This window comes from Stegastes partitus, unplaced genomic scaffold (genome assembly GCF_000690725.1).
Source record: "Stegastes partitus isolate 25-593 unplaced genomic scaffold, Stegastes_partitus-1.0.2 Scaffold104, whole genome shotgun sequence".
Classification (NCBI taxonomy): domain Eukaryota; kingdom Metazoa; phylum Chordata; class Actinopteri; family Pomacentridae; genus Stegastes; species Stegastes partitus.
In genome coordinates, this window is record NW_007577835.1 from 280,403 (window position 1) to 304,400 (window position 23,998).

The window sequence follows — 23,998 nt, forward strand, 5'->3', positions numbered from 1 at the left end:
CTCTTAATATGGTAAACCTGTCAGTTAAATGTTAACATTTGGGTAGAGTGACCAAGGAGATGGTGTGTGTGTGCGTGTGTGTGTGTGCGTGCGTGCGTGCGTGCGTGCGTGCGTGCGTGTCTTATTTTTTGCATAACATCACATTCTGCAGAAATCATTGGGATGCTAATAAATGCAGTTATATACAGCATATTGTTTCTGGCCAATATTTAAAATATACTGTATGTAAGGTCATACTGTGCAGCCTTATTTACACAGACTTCTCTTCAGGGCTGTGTACCTGTCCCTGGGCTGTGAGAGTGAACAGGGTTATCACTGCACGCAGTGTGTGTCAGGCTTTCATGAATTTACTGAAGAAATCCCTGAGCCCGACTCTCTGCAGGCGAGATTTGCAGCTGCTGCCTCTGCAAACATTGGCTCTGCATTAGTAGAAAGTCTCCTCTGTGATGCCTCTTGTGAGCCTCACTGTCTACCTGGGTTTTATCACCCACACCGTTGCTATCACCTTATCACCCAATGTCCTCTTGTACAGGGGAAACAGAATCTGGATACGCTGCCTAAATGCAATTTTTTCAGCCTACACATCCCTCTGTAGTAGGCCCACACACGTTAGCAGCATGGCTGTATGTTCTCATAGTCTACAGGATTTTGTTCACTGTAGGCTTCTCATTCTGTTTTCTGTTTCAGCTGATGTGTTGTGTTTTGCTGCCCGACAATAGGGACTGTTTGGCAGGTTGTGTTGGCTGGCTTTGAGTGTGAGGAAGCAGAGTTGTTTGCTGCTTTGATCAGGAGAGGTGTGGAGTGTAGGAGAATCTGTGTTCTTGGTTAGGTGCTCGTTACAGCAGATACAAAGCTGGTGAGGGCTGTCTGTGCGCGCATGACCATGCTTGCATGCAAACTGTGATTGTATGGGTGGCGTGATTTAATACGCCTTAAACTAGGGTGTAATGTATATGGTGAGAAGTGTTTCCATTTCTGCCCCACACACACTTATTCCTCAGACCTTTGCTTATTGCCAATGTACACAATGTGTAACACAGCCAAAGCAGCACTATGCTGATTTACATCTGTCAGTTCTTCTTTCAGCTAATTAGGCTACATTTCTTAACCTAGTCTATGAAAAGAAACCAATGACCTAGTTAATATTGTCCCGTGGGTTGCACTATTGTGGCTGAAACTGTAATGATTATTAACTGCTTATTTTGCCAGATAAATTGAGGGTAGTTGATTATTCTTTCATTGCTTTATAAATTAGGGAACTAAATACACCTGTTGGTTTTTGTTTTTTAAATCAGTATACTAATTTTTTTTTCTATCATTAAGACCTTTTGTGGGGTTGCTCCAACATTCCGATGATTATTGATCATTTACTCGGACTGGGAGTTATGACAATATAGTGAAATGAAAGCACCAACGATGTTTTTTGCAAAGAAACCATATCCCAAAATGTACAAGCAGCTCTGCATCAGATGAGTTTTCTAAGGAAAAATCTGCTTAACGCTTTGGAGAGAACAATGATTTCTCTTCCTGTCAGTGTGTGAATACGTCAAATGTCTGTATACACGCTGTATGGGCACATCCACTTCCTGTCTGAGTGCATGCATGTGGTTTAGTCTAAGCAGGCAAATGTGCCTGCACCCTGCCGTGAAGAGTGCCCCACAGTGTGCACTAATGCAAGTCTGTGGTTGTGAATTAATAATTCAGGATGCTGGCATAGCTGGGTGGAGCCTCTATTATTCATGTTTGGCAATGGAACCGACAGATGACTGCTGTTAATATTAAGGACCAACAGATACTGTCTTCTACCAAGAAAGCAGGCAATCTCCAACACTGTCATGCCCCTAGACTCTGTCATCTACACCCACCACTCCTCTACACTCCTCTGACTCCTCCTTCTCCTCTTTTGCCGTGTCCTTGCTCTCGTGATCTCTGTCCTCTCCATCTGTGAGCATGTTTTTCTCTTTCTTTTTGCATTGTCTATACCTCCCTTTCTACATTTCTGTGTGTGTTGTGCTGTATTTATCTCTCTCTCTGCTTTTCATCCTGTTTCTTTGAACTCTTAATTCAAGCTCAAGTTCACTGTATTACATTACAAAACACTGTACGTAAGAGAGTAAGGAAATATTTATTATTATTTATAACAGAAAGCAAGGATGCTCAGCTGGGCCTAAAACATAGCTCAGAAATATTGAAAATAATTGTAATTAATCATTTCATTTAAGCAGTGTCTGGTAATGTGCCAGACTTGTTGTGTATTTAGGTAATTACAGGGAGGATCGCTGAACAGACAACCTGGTGTTCTTCAGGACACCAGATTTGCAAAACTGTCCTTCCGTCTGTGTTTAGTGTGGTCCACCAGACCAAAGACTGGTTGAACACGTCAACCTGAGGAGTGTATCTCTTTTTTCCAGAAGTAACTACAGCTCTGTTTCTATCTGTCATTGTGATTTCTCTCTTGGACAGCCGGGTCTGTCTGTGTCTACTTTTCCTTTTTAGAGACTGCAAACACAGATTCTAACGCTTTCTCAATTTGGGATTAGTTATTGCACAGGTAATCTGTATAATCTCTATTTTGAGCCAAAATTGTATTCCAGTGTTATTTGTAATTTGAATTTGCCCCCTCTCCTCCCTGACTCCCCTCTTTATATTCAACTGCGGCGGATTTTCCTCCATGGTGTCATTGCTGCTGCTGCCACTGAATGCTTCTTTTATTAAAGAGATTTGGAGCTGCAGTTGCCACTAATGCCGCTGCCATATTGTACCAGTACCCTGCTGTGGCTGCTTCTAATGACATTCTTTGTGCCTCCATCCTCGTGCTTTGCCTCCTCGTCTCCTCCTCTGTTCTGAATGGAGGAGTTGTTGTGCTTTTCCATCAAAGGAAGAAGAGAGGCAATGAAAGCAGCAGGCGGTGTTCCCCTTTCCTCCCCAATCGTTCCCTCACCTCCAAGGATGTTTGAAGATACTTTTCTCGGTGTATGTGCGTGTGTGCATGTTTGTGTGTGTCTAGACCAGGGCTGCAGAATGTGTATGCATATGTAAGTGGCAGCATATATCAGTATTGTGTGGACTTTTGTGAGTGTTGACATTGAGAGCGCTGAACCTCCCAGAGTTCCCAACTCTCTGACTCTAAACCTGCATCCCAAACCTCCCATCACCGCTTTGAGAGCTTCCTACTCTCATCTGCCTCCACAGTCCACACATCATTTTGCACTCAGGCTGGAGTTGTCCTCAATCATCCTATCCTTCTGCTACACTCTGCAGTTTAGCACAAACACATGCATAACCTCACCAAAAAGCTTTCCTCTGCATTTCATGCCTAATAGCTAATCAATGGATGGATCCAAGTCTATACAGCCACCCACACACACCCACATACACTGCACTTTTGGATTTGTTTTACTTTTTACAGTTCCCTATCCCTGGCCTCCACGTCTCTTAACCTGTGTGATGAGCTCAGGGCCCTGACATTTGTCAAGGTCTTTGTAACTCATTTGGTCATTGGTAACTATGAGCGATTGAGGTTTACAGTAACTCTCTTGTTACATATGCTAAGTATTGAAGGATAGGGCTGGTGTGTTTTTTTTTAACCATCATAGCATTTCCCCTAAAGACATGGCAGCACCAATAAGAGTGTCTATCACCTTTGTTCTTTTAAATGAAAGAGCCATATTGTTGGCGACATATTTCCTTGACTGGGTTCTTCATGGCTCCTGGAGTCTGCTCTGAAACAACCGTGCAGTCAATCTTTGAGATTAGCCCTGCAAAGTTTGGCAAGTTGATACACATTTTCTTCATCTGAATATTACTGTGAAAATAGTGTTTCATCTTCTGGGGATCTGGAGGTGAGAACATCACCCTAGTGATGTCAATCATAAAACATGAGCGGTACGGGAGAGTTGAATCATGGGAAATGTTGGATCCTGTGTTTGTGTGTCTAAAGCCCAACTATATCTCAGTCTAAGCAGCTTAGATATTGACCAGGCATTGTTTAATCTGACTCTATCAAGTTCCCCAACTTAATATAAAAAACATGCTGCCAAATTGCTCCTGTAGTATATTTGGTATCACTAACTGAACTGTGAGTTGTTAGCTAACTGAATGGGCTTTGAGTTTTTCTTTTTATTTGTGCGTGTCCTTCTAAAAACAAAAAGCAGCATACAACCCTGAACAAAAACACCACCAAACACTGTCCAATTATAAATGGGGAAATCCTGTAAGAAAAATAGTACAAGCAGGCGCACTCCCAGCAGGCAGACTCTTCAATGCCGTGTCTCCATAATGTATGCAATGATGAAAACGACTGCAGCCTGCCTCCGCCTGCATGGATATTGAGAGGATATAAATAGCCAGGCCTGGATGAGTGTGCTCTGAGACTGGAACCGCAGCGCACAGAGCTCAAACAATAAGCCATCACCGCTACCCTTCCTCCCCCCTGCTTTCTCCAGTCCAGCAGCCTCCCAGAGCTCAAAGAGGGGAGGAGGGTGGAGAGGGGGTGTGCTCTCTCCCTCTTCCTTTCTTTCTTCCACTTCCTGCCTCCCTGCTTTTGTAATCTGTCATCAGCGGCAAGCCCGAGCCTGTCACTTGTTACGTCAAAGAGGCTGTCTCCTGTCTACCGTCCTGTCTGTCTGTCTGACTTCGGTGGGAGAGGTTTCTCTGTCACGCTGCTCTATTTTTCATTCAGTTGGATAAAAATAGGGGGTCGGCGGCTGTGGATTAGACACACGCATGACTCCTTTAATCTACTGCAAAGAAAGGATGCATTTTTTCCTCTTTCTTGCTCAGTTCTGAATTTCAATGCAACTTTCTCTCATTTGCTAATTCACTTCAACATCTGTCCTGCAAAGGGTTTAATGGTAATGGCACAACCTGTTCTTTTTTTTATAGCTAGCACTGAAGTGTGTTTGCTTGGTGTTCCTGGTCGCATTCAGGACTTGGTGACAAATGATTAATGACCTATCCGATTCATTCTGGGTCCAACCATTATATCTTATTGTTTCTGTCTTATTATTGTTTGTTAGAAGGAGCAGAACAAAAATGGGTATTTGATCAGTAAAAGCTAGCTCAGTGTTTTAGGTGCAGAAGTGGTCTTCATCAGAGGCAGTTAGTTCAAATCTTCAGGCCATTTGGTGAGTCTGTGTATGGGACATGTCATTAACCTTGCATTCTTCTCCTCCCACAACGATTAACAATAAGATACCCCTGAGCAAGGCAGTCATATCCAATCCCTTCAGTACATCTGCTAGTTGATGCTGTAAATCTGTGGTTGTGTTGGGCAGCGTTTTAAAGCTAAATAAATGTTTAAAAGGCCACAAAACAACCTCAACCGTCTGTCTCTCTAAATCAGATGCAAGAAAAAGAGGAAAAAAAGAGTTTCTGTGGAACAGTGAAAACAGCACCTCAGCTAAAAAAAGGTGACGATGGCTAGAAATGTTTCATGTGGCAGATGGCAGAGGGACCCACACAGTCGTAATGACTGAGTAAGCCATGGTCTCTCTTAACTTCCTTCACTGTCCTCTGCCTTTCTATTCTAGATTTCAGTGTCCCCTTCAAGCACCAGTCTGTGCAAAGGAGCTTCTTCTGCTGACGTCTCCACAGTGTATTCTGAGGAATCTCTTTAAAGGGCAGAAATCAGTCTATGCTAGTGTCCAAACTTTTGTTTGTTGTGCTTTGTGGCAAGTTGTTGCTGCGGATGATCTTTCCAGCTCTAGAGTTTTCTTTAGGACATATTTTTAAGTTGCACAGATGCTCATATCTCTTTAGTAGAAAGAGTCATACAAACGTAAAACATAGTAACATCATCTATATCAATAGAACAGCAGTCACATTTTATCAGTGTACAGTTAGGCCATATGGGTCATCTACCAGGTTCTACTGTTTAAGTAGTGTGTCAAACGTCTTGACTGATACAGTTATTTAATCGGAAGTTTCACAGCAGACAGATCAGCAGAAATCATAAAAGGGTCTGGCTCAGTGATTTGGAGTATCGTCTCTATTGGTTTTATGTACCCAGACGTAATGTGTGTATCACTGATGGCTCACATGTTGAGTGCATTGCCCTCCTCGTGACACATTTATAAGCCATATTTGAATGTCTTTTAAATCCAACATTGTTTACATCCACCTGTTGAATAGTTTACAGTCCTCTTCTTTTTAGTCTATTATGGAGATTTGCAGCATGTGATGATGTTTTACCATCACCTGTCAATCTATGTAATGTTGTCAAACCAATACTAGGCCTTTTATGTGAATGTCATAGAAGAACAGCTCCATAGCAATAATAAAGCTCCAAAACTCAGCAGAGGACCCCAAGTCCCTGAATGAATACAACATAACCTTTCAAGATGCTATGCACTACACAGTAAACACCGTGTTGTTGTTAGTTTTGAAAATCAGTGAACTACTTTTTAGGTTGAGATCGTGAGCTTGGTTCATACTACATGATATCAGCACAAAAATAGCACAGTCTATAAGATATAAGGCATCAGCAGCAAAAATGGAAATTAATTGTTTTATCCTATGTAATGTGTTATAGTTGGTGGCACATGTTGGATGAGTCACAACGTCCAAACACAAAAGACTAGCCTGTCAGAATTTTTTTTTTTTTTTTAAACCTGCTGCCCTGTCATATGACACTAACAGAGTGTGTCTATGATGCTGATCAATAGGAGCACAGAGTGAACAAAGCTATAGGATAGACAACCCATAGTGTCCTATACCCTTACTATATGCAGCCCATGAACATGTTGCAGTTTATATTTTCTTACTTTTTAGGCTTTTTAAACACAAGACGGCTCGTATTACACACAATGCTTCAAAGTTTGTTTGTTTACATCCGTGTTTCTGTCAGTCCCTGGCATCTTCGTCCCAATCACACACAGTTCTTGAATGATGCCATGCTATGACTGTTTGGGCACCAAGTTGTAGCCTGTCATTCATCTCAGCTAAGTCACAGCAAGAACCTGTAATGAAGCTAAACAGTGATATGTAGGTTAGAACACGATACTTGCATTTCAGTCCGCTCTTCACTTCTCACAAGATACAAGTCAGGTAATTGACATTGCTGTACAATTTCACATATGCGTCTTACAAATGGTTGTAAAACGTACAACCTTTTCTTTGCATGTGCTATTTTAGACCTTCAGTAAGCAACTAATATTTTTAATCAAATAACCCACTGCAATGTCAAAATTTCTGACTTTCCGAAATCAAGTACTGCCAATCCTAGTCAACACTGCTCTTTGACATTTCAGATGTTTTCAGTTTAATATTATGCTTTGTTGGTTGAACGCTGTGTGGATTTTTTTTTTTTTTCCTTTTTCAAAATGGTGGAGAAATAGTGTTGTATGGTGATTTTGCCTCACCCCTGCGCTGAACAGTCTATCACAGTCATGTGATCACTGAAGCATGTGGAGGCCCAGTGGTGGCTGCTTGCTGTGGTGGAAGACAGCTCACCCAGATGAAAAGGACATGAGGACACTGAGGCTTATTAAACGTCTGGGGAAGCTGCTTGCATCTCTGGGCACATTATCTTTCTGCATTTGCACTAATTCATGCCTACTTCCTGGATCCTTGTGGGGGGTCTCTCGGCACATAGATGGACACACACATCCATATAGTTGCGAATACAGAGACAAAGACGTACACACCGTTAAATCTTGCCTGCTGCCATATCTGCTTGTGGCCATTGTGATACACACGTGTCTTTCAATACAGCTACAGGACTTGTATAGCATAGATATTGTTGTATTTGTTTATGGTATGTACAGTCCTTACAGTGAATGAGACTTTGTCCCAGTCTGTTGCTGGGTTTGAACAACAAGGGGTTGTTAGAGAAAATTGGACATATATATATATATTTTCGACACTTTGGCTCTCATGGGATCACTGTGCTATCCTATCAGAACTGCTTCTTCTATTAAACTGTCAGCTTGCTGGTCTTGCTGCACGCAAAGATTTAATGAAGACATAGTCTGGTTAGCCACATGCTTTTTAAGGGTTGTCTGTGCTGCCTGTTAGACTCACACTTATTCTTGGCTTGCACCAAAGATGACCTTCAGAATTTCCTTTGTTCAGGTTGTATTTTTTTCAGACATGTTTCAACATAGTTAGTGAAATCCAAAGCTCACAGTCTGAAGAGCAGGATGATCAAATGTGTTTTGTCTGTCTTAGCTTTAGCTGAAACTCTAAAATGCAAATTGTGTTTCATGTCACACACGGGAAAGACGCTACAACGCATTTTATCAATTTTGTACACATATCTGTAATTGCACATTTCCAAGCTCTGGGTGTCATATTTGTTTAATGTTTGTCATAGACACCACCTGATACGCCTGTCAAGTACTTTGCATATGGGGAAATGCGATGCAGCCACGAGTCATTTGTTGTTGACAGTTCCATGCTGTCCACTCTGCAGAGCCTCCAGCTCTGTGAGCGTTTTTTCTAAGCTTGTACTGTATATTTGCATACCCAGCAGGTCACATTTCCATATTTTCCCCCCGTTTCTTTTTGCTGCCAGTCCTCTCAACAATACAAACTTTGTACTGAGCCTGAATCAGGGTTCGATAGCTGCACGATACTTGTGATGCTCCTACATTAATGCTCCATGTTAAGATGTTGCTGGAGCATTTTATTTAAGTGTTGCACTGTCTATCTCTATACACCACAATAAATGTGGTTATACTACAAAGTTCATGGTACAAATGCTGTTAGACCCGACAGCCAAGTGTCTTTTTTTGACTGAGGCATAAGGCACGTCATTGACAAATGGATGGCAGCATTAAGGTTATAGAGGTTATAGATTCTGTGATAACTTAGTGAGGACATGGTGCTCGTCACTGCTGCCCTTCATCGACCTGAGCATGGGTTGACATTGTTGACATGATAAAACTATAAATGTTAGCAACATCTTCTTCATCACCATCACCTCCAGCATTTGAAAAAACTTTATTGGCTTTTGTCTTTCCAACATCACATTATAAGTATCACACAGTATCTGTGTTACTGACTGTCCAGCTGGCTAAGGTTGCTAGGTAACATTCGCTTGTTAGAGTTCAAAGCATCAAGTGTTGAACGCCATTTTATGCACAATAAATACTGCTGATCTGTTATTTTCCTGTGGTTTTAACCAGAAGATGGTCGCTGGTGAGGTTTCCAGCCACGATGTTTTCAATCAGAATGCTTCACTGTCGCTGTAGTTTTAAAAAACATCTCAAAGATACATTAAAAGAAAATTCCCCAAAGCTTAGCTCTTGTGGAAACCTACCACAATACTGTAAATAAACATTTATAGCACAAACTGTTTTGATGTGCAGAACAAATTGCATTTCTTTTTAATTCAGACATTTCAGCAGTTGTCATCGACTCCCCTCAATTCTCCCATCAACACAAGTGGTGTAATTTAGTTATGGATTGATTGTGATTGTTTGTAGAGGGAAGTGTAGCTGGGTGTCTAGGCCTGTTTGCGTCCGCCCAGCTGTGGCCAAGCTGTCAGATCATACAGGAAGGCAATCAGTCACAGACAGGTCTGTACATAAGCAGATGTTTATCTTTGTGTCTGCATCCTATGTCGGCTTACCAAACCACAGTTCTCATTTTTAAAGCAGGACAGCCAGAGAGGCCAAAGAAGACAAACACCTGACCTGAATTTGTCAAGGCTGAAAGCTGACACATGTACGTCCACATATGCACATGGTTTATTTACTCCCTTTTTGGTCAAAAACTGCACTGATAAAAAAGAAGTAGATGGACCATAATTTAAAGTCAGACTCTATGAACAGTGTAACACACTGAGTACAACACTGGTTTTCAATATAGATGCAACTTTGCATTTTCTACTTCTTGTTCTTGTTATACTATGTTCTCAGTATGAGTGCACGAGTTGTAAAAAATACATGAGTATTGATTGTAGTCCTGTTGAGAGAAGAGTTTTAGTAATGAAAAAAAGTTTCTGTAAGATCTAACACATAGCTGCATTATGAAAAATATAAGACACTGAAGACATTGAGTATGGTGTATAGAGCTCTGTTTGCAGTGAATTGCATGACATTACTTGACTAACCAGACTTGGAATTCGAAGGGAATGTTGTTTACTGTTAATATATATAATGCTGTCCTTTGTTGAGTGCAATGGGAGCTGTTGTTTAAGCTGGCTCAGCAAATTGAATTTCCCTCAGGACAATTAATTACATCCTGATTTAAACAGGCGTATATCTGGGCCAAGCTAAATTGTCACCCCAAGTAAAAGTAGACTTTTATAACCTCTTGTAGAAGCTTTGCTATTAGACCATAATCTGTGGATGGCCTTGGGCCTGCCCTGGTCTGGAGACTTCTCTTTACATAACCTGAGGCTTTGTCACAGGGCTTTTTGAAATTGACAACAGCAGTCTCAGTTAAAAAGCTGACGACGCAACAATCAACTAAACTTTCTCACAGTTGCTTGGTAGCTGTCCAGTACAAACAGTGCTGTTATTCTTGGTTTGATTGTCAGCTAATACGAGCTTAGAGTGAAAGCTAAATTTCAAAATTGTGACCTTCTACTAAATCAAAAATTTGGAGCTCCATCAAGTGATGCATCTTCGAGCTGCTCCACTGACAAGAAACTGGGGGACAATTTGTATTATAACTGAATGGTGATTAAAGCGCTTATATCTAGATGAGCTTCACTTCATGGCAGTGCCAACAGTTGTGAATTACAAAACGGGCTTTAACTGTAATTACTGTCTGTTCTGTCAATGGATCAAGTCAGGTTCTCATATTTCAGAGCAGCTTGTCTGTTTGCTGTTGGAAATGACCCAAAAATAAGATGATTTCTAAACTTGAGCAAAGTACAACTATGTGAAGTGAAACAAAGTTGTGTTCGAAATCTACTCCTAAAGAAACCAGTATGACAGCAGAGATCCAGCGCAATCACATTTACTCCTGCACACCTTTCATAAGAAACGTTTGTCAATTTCCACAACGTTGTTTGATCGTCTATAGTTTAGACATTTTATTTTGTCTAATTCAACAAAGTAGAAGCAGCATTCTGCGTTACTGTACCCTCCACTAATAGTTTTCCTCCTGATATGGCTGCGTAGGAGTGGTCTTTTGTTCACAGCTATCTTAATTGTCTTTTCAGAATTGATTTGCTTTCCAACACCCTTGGGAAGATTTGTTTTTAAGAAGGCCTGGACATCTTACAGCAAAGACACACACTTGCCATAGCATGTCTTTGATCACTCTCTTTAGCTGTGTTCTTTGGTGCACAGAGAGGTGGTCTTGTACAGAAATACAAGTTTTATTCTCTAAGTGGAACTACATGAATTGGTCTAAGAGGCACAGTGCGCCAATGCAAGATCATACAGACATACATGGTGGATGAGCACCCCACACTCACTTAATCACTTTAATCTGGATTCATCAGAGTGCAGTAGAGTGCAGCAGTTGATATGAATCACAAAGGCATGCGTAGACAGTTGAAGAAGAACAGGCTTTAACGCACAACGCTCGTTACAATAAAAATGACACATAAGACAAAACAGTCGTAATATTACTGTCGTCTGGCACAGCAAAGGAAACAGCAGTGCTGCATCAAAGGATGCTGTTACATCACTTAGTTTGTTGCCATGACACTGTTACCAGCAGCTCTTGTCACACAGAGGAAGATGAGTAGGAGGAGGGGTGTGGAGAAGGAAGTGATTTCCATTCATGTGTGGCGCATCTGGTAGCCGGAGTGAACTAGAATGCTAAGTGTGCACTTTGATGAGTGACGTTAACATATGAAAAGCGATGCAGTCAGACATTTTATTAACGCGATACAGTTGGTTGGGTTAAGCGCTCACCTGGCCCTTATCTTGAGAGTTCAGATCAACGATTATATTGTGGAAGAGTCGATTGTTGAGCAACTGTTGCCACTGTGTTCATTAACTGGCAGTGCTTTGTGTCCGGTCCAAGCCAGTTGAGCAGCATTATATCAATTCTCATGTTAATCCTCAAATCCCATCTCAGTGGTATATCAGCTGTCGTGCAGTGTCTTGACATCTGATAAGCTTTCAAGCTGGACTTCCTGGTTTGAATTTCATCTTCTGAGCAGAAACTGTAGCAGCACATTGAACACACTTAGCACACACATTTTGCTGATTTTTCGAGACTGTGCCGTCGTAAACCTGAACACAGCCTCAGGTTTCCACATAGATGCTCAGCAGGAGTAATGTCGCACCGCACAGCAGGGTAACATTTTCTTTCTTGCTCAGCATCAAACATGTATGGTATCACAATGCATACCCTGTCAGTGTGTGTGCCGTTCCATATTCTGCTCTGTGAGAAACTTGCTGATGTGTTGTCAAATCGTATACAGTGTCATTGCTCTACAGTCTGCTGCAGAAAATTGGAGAAGTCACAGGCCCTTACTGAGTACCACTTGACTAACTTAAGGAGAGTGATGTGAGCAGTGTGATGCTGAAGCTTTTGAATAGCTCGCAGGCATTTCTCAGCACCGGAGAGAGATAAGAATAGCACTCACTTGTCTCTCCTCTATTGGCCAGCAAGTGTGGCTGTGGGTTGGTGAGCCGCGCTGCTCTGTTCCAGCAGCGCTGTTTTAGACGTAAAGAATGGCAAAGGGAAAGAAGCGGGTGCCCTCTGGGTCCACCAGAGCAGCCTGGCCGCGGATATATTTGGCTCCGTCAGTTTGCATACAGCTCTGCAATGGTCTGCAATTAGGCTGTTTCCTGTTTCAACACAGGATATGGTAGTGCTGTGAAGCCTGGCCATAGATGCTCTCAGGGAGAATGCCAGCCAGTAGCCAGGCCCTCTGAAGGAGATGCATCATTTTCAGGCATCTAAAATTACACGGGGCCCTAAGTTACTTTGTAAGTGGAAAAACAACTGGCTTACACTCAGTGGACAAAATTTTCCATGAAACTGAATCAGAGTAAAAGCTAGGGGCTCTTTTTAATTATATCCACCTAAGATATGCAGGGGGAATTTAAAGGGAAGTATAAGATTAAAGAATACATTTTTAGCTTGGATGTTTGAGCTTGAATTATACCCAAGTTGTTTTGTGCACTGTTTATTTTGACTTATTCTGACATGACTTTATCAAGAGCGGTGTAGTCTGCCTGAAGGTCGACCAGAGTACCTATGCTCACTCTGGAGTCCAAGTACAGCCCCTCCCCATCTCATACGAAGCACTGGAAAATATGCGTCGGCTACTTCCCTCTTCTCACTCTCCACCCTCCCCATTTCAGCTTCCTGTTCTCTGGACTGGTCGGAAGTGAGATGCTTTGAATGGAGGCTATGGCAGGAGACCTTATTCGGTTATTGTTACATCTTCAGACTTCTGTAATATCAAGCGTTCTGCCACTGCGTCTTGACAGCCAACATTTCATAATGTATACTTCATATTGTATCCCATTTTTGCAGATACACAAAAAGATATCACACAGATATTGGTTTACTGAGGCACACATGTAAACACACACCCTCTCAGGGACACAGCAGCACACTATACATAGTTTTACACTCACACTTCAGCACACAGAATCCTCCAGTCACATAGTAAAACACCCGATCATACATGAACGCTTTCCAGGCACAAACTAAGACACAGATGTACATTCTTCACTTCATGCCTTCCTTCTTTTCCTTTCTCGGCCTTTCCTTCCTTCTGTCGCTGCATTCATTTGTGTGTCTCTCCCTCTCTTCCTCCTCTCTGTCACTGTATCAAGGTCACCTTTAAAAGACTAGTAAATGGCTGCAGAAGCAAGATGCTCAACAGAGTCTAATATCAAAGAGCAGCCTTCTCCTCATTTACAGCCTCACAATTTCAGACTTGCATTCAATCTATAGAACAGTCCTAGATAAATGAATCTTTTATAAGCAGCTAACTTCATTTGTCAAAGGAAATAAAAAAGGCGAAATTAGACGAGTGAATTTGTGAGATTATATTTGGCGGGCGTTGGGAATCGGCAGCATTAAGTACTACAAATGGAAATCTGAAATACATTTGTCTTAAATGTCTTTTCTTCAGTACAAGTTGCACCGTGGCTGCCTAGCAGTGTAGAAACCCTGCTGAGTTTTTGCACAGTCTTTGTGCTAGAAAGCGATTTGTTCCCTGAGATCTGTGCATTGCTGCTGCTGTATTTGATGCTGCACTCGCGTGTGTGACATTTGATATGCTGCCTCATGACTACTACAGTGGAACGTTGGAATTTTGTTATGGTTGAAATTTTTTGAGGTGTAGTATTACATACTGCGAATCAGGTTTTGTCACTGTTGCCTCCACCTTTTCTAGCGGTCTGCATGGGCACACATGTGCGGATAAGGCATATTTGGCAACTCTAGCTTTCATCCAGTGAAACACCTTGACTCTATCATGTTGGGGCCAGAACACATTTTTGCTCATATTTTGGTTCTGTAGTGCTATCACTCGCCACCTTTTTTAGAATGCAAATGCATGTTTGATTTGGCTGCTGCACTGATGCTCATGTCTCCCTTTATGTAATGTGATAATTAAAATCCTCTCTGCACCAGGGCCATGGACGTTGCCAAATCCAAATTATGGTGAATTATTCCATTGATATGATGTTGGTACCGGTTATATTAACAAATCTCAGCACTACAATAAGCAAGGAAATGCTATAATGCAATTTGAACGCCAGACTGTTCATAGAACAAAATCTTTCTCTGACTGACAAGATGTGGTTATAGCTTGCTTTCTTTGGACATGTCTGTGAATGTGATCACCAATGTCAGATGAGGCCTTAAGATTCTGACCCAGGGACCACTCTTGCATATGAATCAAGTTAGTATTTGTCTGTGGTGTGGAGAAAGCCCCAAAAGGGTAAATGAAAAGGCTCTTGGCTGTATTCTAATGACTGTCTTTTTGTGTGTTTCAGCTCTAATGGTACTAGCTGAACAGTGACCATTACCTGCCTGAGGACACCTGCTGCCCAATTCCCTTCATCATGTCTGGGATCCACGTAAGTGAAGCTTGCAGTGCATTTTTTCACCTCTATAGGTACACAGATAGCAAAACACTTCTCCAACACTCCTCCCTCTACATTCCATGAATTATTTGTTGAGTCAACTAAATCTAATATAAAACAATTGTATAACGAAAGATGCTAACACTAGAAGTGGCCTTCTCGTTAGTTTTGTTCATCCTTCAGTAGTGTGTTGAGCAAAAGCATGTTGTCTTTGTCCAGGGGCTTTCATATTTACATCCTAACTGTCAGTTGCTGGTTCAATGAATGCATATTCTACTGTTACACATGTCTAAAGTAGTTAATGCAATAGATATAAATTCCTTTACAATCTCCCCAAAAAAGTTCAAGTAGTCTCTTCTGCCGAACGTGGTATACGAAAGATGAAATTAATAACCCTCCTTTTATGATGAAAAAAAAAACCCTTCCTCTATCTAAAAAACGTCTTGAGTTAAACATAACTTGTTCCCACCTGGAGGTTATTATCTCACAGCAGCAGCTATCAGGTTTTAACACTGTTGTTTTATACAGATAAATGCACTGTAGCATACTCTTCCTTGATCTGCCAAAGGTTCTTCGACTCTTTGATCACTGCGTTAGTATGTTTATTTTTGTATTTTTTTTGCTTTAGACATCAAAGCTGAACTTAACATTCTTTAGCGTTTGTTCCTGTATTTTTGTCTGTAACCCATCCTCAAACTGAAGCGTCCCAATTATCACTTCATTACAAAGCTGCAATCCACATTCCATTTGACTCTCATGGACTTACCTTCACTGCTGCTTTATCAAAAACACTCCATATTAGTAAGGAAGGTTAAAAGGGAAAATGTGGAAATAGCTGTAATTAAGGATTTTTACGAAAACCAAGGCTGGGGTTTGGAAAAAAAATCACACAAAAATGTAATCATATCACAGCAAAACTAAGTATTTTCTTGCACTAGTGTGTTTGCCCTTGGCTTGTACAAGTTACATTTATTGAAAAATGTCTTCTTCTGCTTTCTTAATAGGTTTTTGGAGTTTTCATAATGTTTATGTCAGTGAATCAAAATGGCAAATAATACCTTAAAATGCATAATGAATAACCATTTGTCATTACTCAGGATGTTTGAGCATCAAGAGCCTGTGCTTTGTAGCAACATAAATTTATTGTGCACTGACGGTGATCCTGACTTAATATTAATGGCGTGTTTCTAAAGTTATACAGTGAGTGTCTGCAAGGATGTCACATGGCCAGGGGCCAGCCTGACCCAGAATATTTCGAGGAGCAGCACTGTGACCTGTTGGTAATGTTACCAACTCGTGACCAAAAGGTCAAATATATAGTGTTGTGTGCCCATCAGCATCCATCCCTGCTGTGAGGGGGAAAAAAAAAAAAAAACGTAAGCAAGCAAACACAGACAAGTGCAGATGACATTCAATTTAAATTTAGCTGTGGTTTTTCTCCCCAGCTGTTTTGTGTGTTGCACTCGGCTAGATTTTAAATTAGTGAAGATCCTCATGGAAATCTTCCCTTGCAGTACATTCTGTGTAGCAAAACACATTTCAATAAATAAAGTCACTTTTTTCATGTGACCACATGAAAATTAAAAACACCAGAGAAGCAGGGTTTTTCTGTGTGTGTGTGTGTGTGTGTGTGTGAGGCTCGGTAGCAGCCGTCAGCGGTGGTCCAAAGTCATAATGCACTGTTGACCAAGGCTGCGTCAGACACATTCAGCCTCTACTGTGAATAAAGCCGCTTATTCAAGGAACGTAGTCGCTCACTCACACCTGCTGCTTTGTACTCTGGCTTTGTCCTTTCATCTCATTCATGTAACTGATGCATGATTTTGATCACACCGCTGTGCCGATCTAACAGCGCAAACTGAATACACTCAGCTTCCTTCTCTTTTCTGTCATTTACATTTGTCTGTTGCAGCTGCTGGCTGCCTTTATTGCAGTCAGATTGTCTGACAATACAAATCATTGACCATACAGAGCTTCGAGGGGTTTACTGAAATTCTAAGTCACTGTTGTGAGATCAGTTTATTACTATGCAGCATCAAACAGACACTGTTATCACAGATTATTGTGGGGTGTGAAGACTTTCCATGATGGAAACACCTTTTCAAATATGCTTTGAGGTTTAACTCAGATGACTGATCAGCTGTTTATGCAATACACAATCCAGACAGCATGAATCACAGCCAATACCAGTTGACATAAAAAGGAAAATTACAAATTTCCAGATTGAAAACTTTTCCTAAGGACTTCTGTCAATTTCTCTCTTCTAGATGGCTAAAGTTTAATTTGTTTCATATTGTAGGTTTTTTTTTTTTTTTTAGACTCCTTGTTTTGTTTCCTAGTCTCTTTATGTCCATGTATTTATGTGTAATGTAGCCTCGACTGTCACTTTCTGACAAGACCATGTAGCTTAGTTTATTTGCTCCAAAACAGTTCAAGCGAAACAAGCCTCATTTGTATTTTATTTTTTCCACATTTTTGATATTTCACAAGTTTGCGTAATATTCGCTTGACAGTTAAATGGAAATATGGCTACTTCTACGTCTTTGCTGTCGCTAAAAACAAAAAATTTAAAAGTAATGTAATTAAAAGAACTGAGATGTTGGTAGTTCACATTGTTAGTCCACATAACCAATGACCAACGTGATGAAATACTGTATAAAACCCAACACCTTATCTAACTCAGCGTTAAGTCCTGTTAGCTTGGTTCACTAACTTAGATCTCAGTAGCTCCCGACTCATCTCTCCAGTTTAATTAAGTGATTTAGTGGGAAAATTCCGTTCACATTACATATTTAAAGATGCTCACTTTTAGGATTAAAAAAAAAAGGGTTTATTACAATTTCAATCTAAATAATGATAAAAATATACTCACTTAGCCATTTAGCAAAACAGAAATGCATGTTCTGCCATTGGCTGTAAATAATCTAAATAAACCTTATTTTTTATGACAAAACTTTAAATTTAGATTGTGTTTTATTTTTACGGGATTGTGCACCTTCTGTGGTAATACTTTTTTGAGAGGCAACTCCCATTACGACCTTTCTATATGTTAAGCAGTCTGCCACCTGGGCCTGAAAATAAACCCCTTTGCCCCCAACTTCACTGCTTCTGTAGTTACTGCTCTCTTTTTGTGCAGCGGTGCAGTCTCAACCTTTTTGCCAAAATTCACCTTGGGGTCCATTAATCTCTGCCTTTGAAGTGGGTGATGTTAGCATGCACAGCTGCACAGAGATAAATTATTGCCTGGAATCTAAGTCACACCTTCTGTGCATGCACTCAGTTTAATTTTCAGATATTGATCACATGTTTTTGTTTTTCTCCCCCCCCCAAGTAATTATAAGTTGTGATGGCAATTGCCGTGTGTGAAAATCATAATTGGATCTCTGCTTTGTATTTCAACGGCTGTTACAAGATTCAAATTTAGGTTATTTATTATTTTATTAAAGTTTTATTGGGTTTAACGTAGCAAAGATAAAGAGAAGAGTGCGAGAAACACACAACATGGGAAGAACATGCAAACTCCCCAAAGAAACATTTGAACCAATAGCTGTCTTGTTGTCAGGCTGTGGTGTTAATGACTGAACTGCAAGGTCATAACTCTGTGGAGTAGAACTTGCTGTCCAATTAACTATTCCTGTGTTCCCCCTGAGTGTCTCGTTATGTCTGATTGTGACTTTTACTGTGTGTTGGAACTGGTTTAATTCAACTCTTAATGTTAAACTGAGTTACATTAATGATTAATGTTGGTTCTTCTGTGTGATGCAGACGCCATGGTCGACTGGCACAGAGTGTGTAGCCAAGTATAACTTCCAGACTGCCAACGAACAGGACCTGCCCTTCTGTAAAGGAGATGTACTGACCATCATAGGAGTCACCAGGGTAAGAAAATGGGTATCTGAGAATATATAGTCGTTGTAAACTGGAAGTGCACTCAGAGAGCGTAAACCTCCACCAAGGCCAATACCCTTTCTCACAAATTGAAAGAAAGTGATCTGGATCCCCACAGAAATTTAATGAGCTCTTTCTTTGCCCGGCTTCACAGGTTTGTTGAATTTGGCCTGCTAGTTTTTATGGGATATTGCTGACAGACAAACGCAAACATAACCTCTGAGGTGGAGATATTGATGCACATTGTCCAATAAGCCCTCAGAGCTGCTATCCTCGCCAAGCGATTGATTCAAGGAGTGAGTTAATTGTTGAAAAGCTTTTATTTGCTTCTTCATAACGTAGCACAGTAAATGGAGCCACTTTAGTTTCCTCAGTTATGTACTGAAGAAACAGGAATGCATATTGAAAGTGGTATGCAGAGAAAGTGAAAGGACAGCTTTTTCTTCTTGCTTGAAATATGCAGTGTTGCAGCAATGTTATGTATACTGCAGTATCTATGTATATTATGTATGACTGTATTTCTTTTTAAGCTCTACTCCGAGCCAGTACGAGTAGTTCATGATGTTAGCTGCAAAAAGAGAGTCAAAACCTACTGCCTAACGAAGGTCTGATTGTAAATTACAGAACAATAACACGTTATTGGCAAATGCATTGACTGTATCTCAGCATAGTACAAAACAAAAAAACAAAGACCTCCATGAAAAAGCATATCAGCTTCTAAAAATCTTAAAATTCCAGTGAGTAAGTAATTCCATCCAACAGCTTTGTCGCCCTGGTCAGTGTCTTTCCTTGTAGCTGGAGGCGCTCTCTGGTGTCTCTGCTTCAGATGCACAGCAGCCCTTTCTGCCTGCAACAATATCTGATTGAACCAGTGGATTATGATTTCAATTCTCAACTATGTGTTGAGTGCTGTATGTTTCGAAGTGCAGCGCCTTATCTCCATGTTTCCAGCTCCACGTATTTAAAGACCTGGGAGGCAGGGATGCCCTTCACCTGCCTCATGACTTGAATGTTTAAGATGGTGTTATTTTTCAATTGTAAGGTTCCCTTGTTGTGTCCTTGACTGTTTCAGGATCCAAACTGGTACAGAGCAAGGAACACAGTGGGCAGAGAGGGCACCATCCCAGCTAACTATGTCCAGAAAAGGGAAGGAGTCAAGTCAGGAGGAAAACTCAGTCTTATGCCGTAAGTATCAGTGTGCTAACAAAGGATGAACCCAGTTTAATTAGTCGTGTGTGTGTAATGGTTTGCCACATTTTAGATTTATATAAACCTTTTCCTAAACTGCTGCGTATGAAAATATAACGGCAGCGCTGGGCTAAATATAATTATTGTAATAGCCAACTGTAGAAATGTTAAGATGACTGAAATATTTTATTTTTTGACATTTTAGGAAAATGCTAAAGGTGTACAGCAATATAACAACTTGCAGGAGTAATCGGAATAATAATTACTTCTGGGGTTATGCTTCTTGAATATCTCTGACATATATGCTTTCCATCCTTAAGTGTGTGAACAAGTTGTTGAACCCCATTCGCCTCTGTTCCCTGCAGCGAGGGAAAATGTAGTGTTGACTTCAAAAGATGGAAATTCCGTCTCTTACAGCCTTTTGCTTTTTACTGTGTCTGTCGCCTGTCGTGTGCGTCTGACTGCCACAGAGGCCAGGACCAGCTGCGCACTACATTTGAGTGACATTTGAGTCGCTTTGAAACTGCAGCTATTCAAACAGAGGAAAACATAACGAGAGGCATATGCAAATGAAACAGGACGGGAAAGCTGAGCTGCTGCTACAGTATCATCACATAGCTATGAGATGTTGAAAGCTTTGAAAATGGCCAAACCATTTGTGTTTACCCTTGAACTGGTAATAAACAAGTGTTTAAACTTTGCAAATCAGTGTTTTTAAGTTGGAAATGTGGAGTTGAAAGAAGAGGATAGTTAGTTCTGCTGTAGACTGTACTGAGACAAAGCAGAGTTAATCAAGTCAGGCCAAAGCTGGATTACACTTTTGTTTCAGTTTGTCCCTCTTCCAAAAATGCATTATGTTTTGTTTCCTGAAAAACATGCTTTACTTTGACAACGTGCAGGGATGTACTGTACATTAGCTCGCCTCCACTGTTTTCTTCTCCTTGCATGCGTTGTGTGACAACACTGAACTGTCCTCAAGCTCCTAGGAGGAAATTGTTGTACTCTAAAGGAAACTTGTGGTCTCTAAATACAGACATTAGCCGGTGGATCGATCGCCATATGTAGGAAGTCATGGGCGCATTGCTTCTGCAAGTCTCAATAGTTGGTGGTACAACTCTTAACACCTTGTTGGCAGGAAACATTTCAACAGACTTCTGACCCTCTTTGTCTCTCCTCACCAACTGCTGCTGAAAGCTTTAACCTCTCCTTTTGCCAGCCCTCATCCTGTCTGTCCACACCATATTGAACTTGGTCAGTGTGTCATCCAGCTCTGGCATGTTGTTGTGTGTATGTGTGTGTGTGTGTGTGTGTGATCTGAGGAGGGCTGACGGTAATTTAAAATTAGTCTTGTGTAGCTTTGCGGGCTTTACCAGCACACGACATCAGCTTGCAATTCTGAACTCCAATACAACTTTAGCAAAGCTACACCTCAGATTACATGAAGTTAAACTGGTTGTTAACTGTTACTTAATTATCATCACTGTATGTCTTTGAAATAACTACTTTCCTTTCTGAGAGACACAAACTCCTGATGGTCAACATGATTCAAATCTACAACACCTGTTGCCTCACTCCCTAATTTTACTTTGATTTCATGATAAGAAATACATACAAACATTTATCATGACTTCACTTGCTGACCTCATGCTCTTACTGCCTTTGAGATCACTGCATAGTATTAGGTGTTTTTTTTTTTTGTTTTGTTTTTTTTTAAATCCTCAAGCTATCAGAAGTCGTTCGTCTGGAGCCATTAGCTGTAACCCACAGGGACTTGTTGATTTCATTATGAATCACTAACAGATGTCTCACAGAAGACCTCTCCCTCTTTTCTGGGTTACATAAGAGTTCAGCTGTGCTCTTCTGCCCCCATGCTCACACTGACCGGTTGATAGTCAGCATTAGATGCAGTCTCAGCCTCCATTACTGGCATCTACTCTGTCTGCTGCCCCCATGTGGCAGATATCTACCCCGCGTAACAGCACCACCCAAAAGAAAGCCGGGGTGTTCAATCCTGTTGCCCTGCTTCCTTCATCCATGTTGTTTACCACATTTTTGTGACTTTTTTTTTTTTTTTTTTTTTGAGTGTGATGTAATTCCTGAAAACTGCAGTTGATTTCTGGAGACAAAGCAGCAAGTGTGCGTCCACCAAGGGGCCGTGTGTCTCCGTGAACGTCCACGCTTGGCGCCTGCTCTCAGATTAGGGGGAGTTAAAGAGCTGCTGTCCATCGGAGAAGCTGCCTGCACTGATCTAATCAACTCAACCCGTATTAAGCTGCTTTGCCACAAGGGCCTCTGCTGTCTGAGGAGGCCGAGTACGGGGGGAAGAAGAGGAAGAGGAGGAGGGTGTGATGGAGGCAGCCACAGGAAAACGGGCTAAATCAATTATCGCCGTTAATTACCACCCATTGACCAGCCAACGTGGATAGGGAGACTCCGTGCGTTGCTACTGTTGATGGCTAATTTGACCTTTCACACAAGGAGTGATGTGAATCGATGGGATGCAGGCCGCTGTTTCACCGCTGATGTTGCTTGGATGCTTTTTGTGTTTGAGCTTAATACCACAGATCTGTAGAAATGGAGGAAATGAAATTCAGAATCCAAACAGTGGGACATCAGCTTTTATCACAAGTAAACTTAACGGTATTTAATAGAGAAAACTAAAATACACCTAACCATTTCAAGACAGAAGGTACAGTTTATTTGTTGTTTAATAAAGAAACACCAACAGTAACAAATATTGCATTTGCACATAAGAGATTTGTGAAGACCATGGAGCTGTCGATGATGGCTAGATGTCGATGCAGCTGTCTAATCCAGCCATTAGTGGCCTATAGATATATCCATCAGGCCATATGGTGGGTAAAGAAGGGTTACACAGATTCTAAATCAGGAAGCCAGAGCTTTATTTGTTGTTGGAGTACATTAATGCCAGCAGAACTCTGACCAGCTTTTTAGCTTAGGGATCAGTCCATCCCTTGGTTTCCCTGACCTCAGTCAGGAATGGGTCGCTTGGTTCTGTCCTACTCCCCGCCTCGTCTAAGCAGTTTTTGCATTTTCCTGTTATTGCAGTGCCTGCACGTCAGTGTCCAACTCTGCCTCCAGGCTTCTTGCATGTGTGTGTGTGTGTTTGTGAGGACTGTGTTTCCTGTTGTTTGGGTTCTCACTGACTCCCCAAGACGGGACGGCCCCGCCCCTGCACCGCTCAAGCTGAACAGACTGGAAGCGCTGCTGCCGGCTTCCCATTACTGCCCCGCTCTTGTTTTTCACTTCTCATTTCAGAGGAAGGCAGTGGGCCTGATACGTGGAAGTGGATCCTTCTGTATGGTTGAAGTTGCAAATGAGTGTGGTGACAATAGTAAACCTGTGTAAATCTTTATTTTTTTTTTTTTACTTGTGTGATCTGTTTTGTCCTTTCTGATGCTGTTCGTGGTTTCTGATGTTTTTCTCAGACACAAGAACTTGCACATGTGGTATTCCTGCACATACATCAAACTCCACCATTGTTAAATTAACTATTTGCAGCAACACAAACCTGTCAGTCAAACAACATCCTGACTAGTTTGATTTTCTCCTTCCTTGTCTGACACACTCATGTTCTATTCTTCCTCTGTGTTCCTCTTTTCCTTAATTTTCTCTCTTTCTTCCCTCCCTCCAGGTGGTTTCATGGTAAGATAACTCGGGAGCAGGCTGAGCGACTCCTCTATCCTCCAGAGACGGGTTTGTTCCTGGTGAGGGAGAGCACCAACTATCCCGGCGACTACACCCTGTGCGTCAGCTGCGACGGCAAGGTGGAGCACTATCGCATCATCTACCACAACGGCAAACTGACCATCGATGAGGAGGAGTACTTTGAGAACCTCATGCAGCTGGTGGAGGTGAGGGATCGTAGAGAACGTAGCTGTCATTCACTGTATGCTCACATTTTTTCTTTACATAATACCCTTAATACCCATAATACC

General features: G+C 41.4%; 1 protein-coding gene across 1 annotated transcript in view; it reads left to right on the plus strand.

Moving 5' to 3' along the window:
• cskl (c-src tyrosine kinase-like) overlaps positions 1-23,998 on the plus strand; it is a 44,492-nt gene that overhangs the window by 10,634 nt on the left and 9,860 nt on the right. Inside the window, exons 2-5 of the mRNA XM_008277644.1 lie at positions 14,874-14,957; positions 18,729-18,842; positions 19,924-20,036; positions 23,695-23,914. Coding sequence (XP_008275866.1) covers positions 14,943-14,957; positions 18,729-18,842; positions 19,924-20,036; positions 23,695-23,914 — 462 coding nt within the window. The 5' untranslated portion in view covers positions 14,874-14,942. The remainder of the gene's footprint in view (positions 1-14,873; positions 14,958-18,728; positions 18,843-19,923; positions 20,037-23,694; positions 23,915-23,998) is intronic.